Genomic DNA, 3,511 nt, shown 5'->3' on the forward strand with positions numbered 1-3,511 from the left:
GCAGTATGTGCCCTCGAACATCTACATTTATGGTAGGTACAAAACTGTACTTTCAGAATTTTGTAGCATTAGTTATACTCGCAGGTGATCTGCACAAAAATGACCATTAAAAACAAGGTGTATTTAAGCCATTTTGTGGATGCGTGATTGTATTATACCAGAGACTGAAGGCTTGGAGCAGCGCTTTCACCTGTGGTTGGTTTTAAAGTGCCACGCCCCCTGGAGTGAATGTTTGAGTTTATTGACTATGCATGGATTGGGGCTCAGAGACATACTATCGTTCTTGTTGCTAGATGGTGTAGCTATGTATCCTGTTCTATTATATTGGTGGCAGAGCATTCCCCAAGAAAAAAGGGTAGGAGCATTGCTAGTCCAGTTGTACCATCACAGATCCTGCACTACCATTGGTATATAGTTCAGAGATCAGTAACTAGAGCTTAGATTTTGACCAGCAAGGGAAAATGCAGTAAGGGAGCCGACATGTTTTATATTTTGTATTTTGCCTAGTATTTTTGTAGTTGTCTTTTGTGGTTAAAAAGATTAAATTTTCTCTCTTTGCAGTTTGCTGAGCGACTGTTTGCCTGACTAGCGCAGAGACACAGAACGCAAGCTTCTATAATGCCCGAACGGGATAACTATTTAAATAGCAGCAGCAGCAGTAGTGATGAAGTAGCGCCGGGCCCAGAGGATGTTTGCAGAGATTTCCTGCGCAATGTTTGCAAGCGAGGCAAGCGCTGCCGGTTTCGCCACCCTGACATCAATGAGGTGTCTGATCTGGGTGCAAAGAAAAATGAATTTATTTTTTGTCATGATTTCCAGAATAAAGAATGCACCCGTGCTAACTGTAAATTTATTCATGGTACTAGAGAAGATGAAGAATATTACAAATAGGGACTTCCTAGTGTGAATTTGTATTTATCCAATATAGTCGCTTGGACTAGGTTTGTCACCTGCTGATCTCAGCAGAGGTGAGATACCAATATGTCGAGATTACTTGAAAGGAGATTGCCAGCGTGGCCCAAAGTGCAAATTCCGCCACTTACAAAGAGATTATGAATATGAAACTAGAGCAATTGACAGAATACCTCGAGATCCAGCACTTTCTGCCATAAAAGCTGTACGCCGATATGAAAGGTATGAGCTTGCTGAAAACCCTTATGATGCTGATCGCTTTGATGATCATGACCTTGTTTTGAAGAGGAGGCGGCTTGAAGACACCTGTTATGAAACCTATGATTACAGCATCCCCACTTCCCGTACAGTGGATTATTGCATTCTGGAGCAAGAGAACATTATGTTACGTAGGCGTATAGAGGAGCTTAAGAAACAAGTCTCAAACCTTTTGGCTACAAATGATGTTCTTCTTGAACAGAATGCCCAGTTTCGCACCCAGGCTAAAATGCTGACCCTCACTTCCACCCCAGCAGCAGCTGAACAGACACTGGCATCCACTGTTGGCACAGTGACCAATTATAACCATGGCCTTGCTCAAACCCACACAACCCTAAGCAGCCAAACTTTGCAGGCACGGCAGGTTAATCAGCAGGAATTGGTTGCTTCAGCTGGAGCAGCAGCGGCATCCGCTAGTGCTGCACCTCCTCCTGCAGCTCACCTGACCCCTGATATTACACCCTTGTCTGCCGCTTTAGCCCAGACTATTGCACAAGGAATGGCTCCCCCTGTCTCTATGGCACAAGTTGCTGTGTCTGTAGCACCTGTAGCTGTTTCAATGGCACAGGCCATTCCTGGAATAACTATGAGCCATGCCTCTACCCCTCTGGTGTCTTACCCAATTGCGTCCCAGAGCATGAGGATAACACCGATGTAAACCGGCCATGCCTCGTACCCTTTTGCATCAGGAGGAGGATGCCATTATAGCTGTTAGTAGTGCAGACCCTCTAAACTGAGTTATGCAGCTCTTGCTTTGTTTACCCGTTTGCATCCTTGAATCTGTCACAACTTTACCTGTTTGCAGCAGCGCAGCCCCTTCCTAGCACAGAAGGCCTTTTCCCCCTCCATTCTGCCTTTTTATATCGGGGGCTGTAATGATGACAGTGTCTTGGTGGCAGCACAGACTAATTCAAGACTGAGAGGTAGTAATTTTGCCAATGTGCTTCACAGTAGCTTGCTTTTTCAGTTCATTAACTTCTGGGACTTGTGCTGTCATTAAGGGACGCTTGTGCCTCCAGGGTAGCTTTACTAATTTTTAGATACAAGTCCTCATGTGCTTTATATTGCGTGGATTTCTTCACCTTATTATATTGCATTTTATTTGGTATTTTTGTGTTTTTGTTTTGTTTTATTTTTGAGAAGTTTTTTTACTGTAAAAAGTGATTTACTCCCCCTCTCCTTGTGTATATGTTTGGATGTATAAGAAGTGCTAATTTCATTGTAGTTGTTTGGAAGTAGTCCAGTTTTGTCTGTGCTCTTCACGAGGTGTTCCTTCTTGCTCAAAACCAAATTGATGGTATGAACTAGTATGAGTCATTTGTAGGCTACCTCCTACATATGTTTGATTTCTCCAGCTGCTAGTGTTCAGACTGTGACAGAGTACATCCCTACCATTTAGTACTCTACATTCCTTCTTAACAATAGCACTAATGCGCCTTTCCTGCTTACCAAAAGTAAAAGATTGAATTTACTTAGTGTGTAGGGTACTGTGATCAAACTTAAAAGTAAATGTGTCTTTGAATGGCTTCTGCTTTTTTCCAAGTGATATTACTGGGATCTGAAACTTCAGAATAATAGACAAGATGATTTTCTGAAGTCTGAAACTGCAGTTTGAAAATACAACCTGGTTAGTAAATGGAGTAAAATGAAACAAAAAAAATTTGTATAATGACAAGATTGCACTAGTGAACAAGATTGTACCTATTCAATTTCATTAGATTTCTGAATGTGTATATGTGTCTTTTCCTAACATAAATCTTTAAAGAATGTAATGTTTTACTTTGTTCCACTGCAACAATTATAATGTTTAATCAGATAAAATACTTCAAACGAGAATAAAGTTTTTTTTTTTTTTTTCTAAGTAAAGGAGTAGAACTGTTTGGAGGAAAATAAATGTCCTGTTTTAATGCCTTTTCACTTTTTACTTGTCTGCTGCTGTCTTCAGTGAACATTAAACCCAAACTGACTGCTCTTGATTTTGCTAGTAATGTGTCCCATCTAATCTTATCTTACTGAATGACAACTGTCCAAATGCTGAATGTAAAAAGAAAAAGTAATTGAGTATCCTTTCAACTTTAGTCATGTCTTGGGTTTTACTGACTGCAGACCTCATATTTAAAAAAAAAAAAATTGTCAAAGACCTACTTAAGTATGGTATGGTGTGTTTTAGGTGTTAACCTTTTTATTGGATTGTCCTGTATAGCTTGCAAATGATGGGTTGCAAGCAAGGCTGCAATAACACCTGTACAGGGTTTTTTCCTGGTACCACCAGTAAAGTGGAAGTGGTGATCAGTTTCACAAACAGATGTAGGTGGTAGCGTGCAGTTGAGTTTCTGTACAC

At 40.7% G+C, this 3,511-nt stretch overlaps 1 protein-coding gene across 1 annotated transcript; it reads left to right on the plus strand.

Annotated features, from left to right (window-relative positions):
• Positions 1–537: 537 nt before the first annotated feature.
• LOC122792113 (zinc finger CCCH domain-containing protein 10-like) lies at positions 538–3,146 on the plus strand. Its single transcript, XM_044059882.1, is given in 2 exon segments — positions 538–932; positions 934–3,146. Coding segments are annotated over 2 exon segments (1,209 nt in total). The 5' UTR covers positions 538–618; the 3' UTR covers positions 1,829–3,146.
• Positions 3,147–3,511: the final 365 nt, after the last annotated feature.

The sequence above is a fragment of the Protopterus annectens genome, unplaced genomic scaffold (assembly GCF_019279795.1).
Source record: "Protopterus annectens isolate FY-2018-M unplaced genomic scaffold, PAN1.0 ctg70143_obj.part0, whole genome shotgun sequence".
Lineage (NCBI taxonomy): Eukaryota > Metazoa > Chordata > Ceratodontiformes > Protopteridae > Protopterus > Protopterus annectens.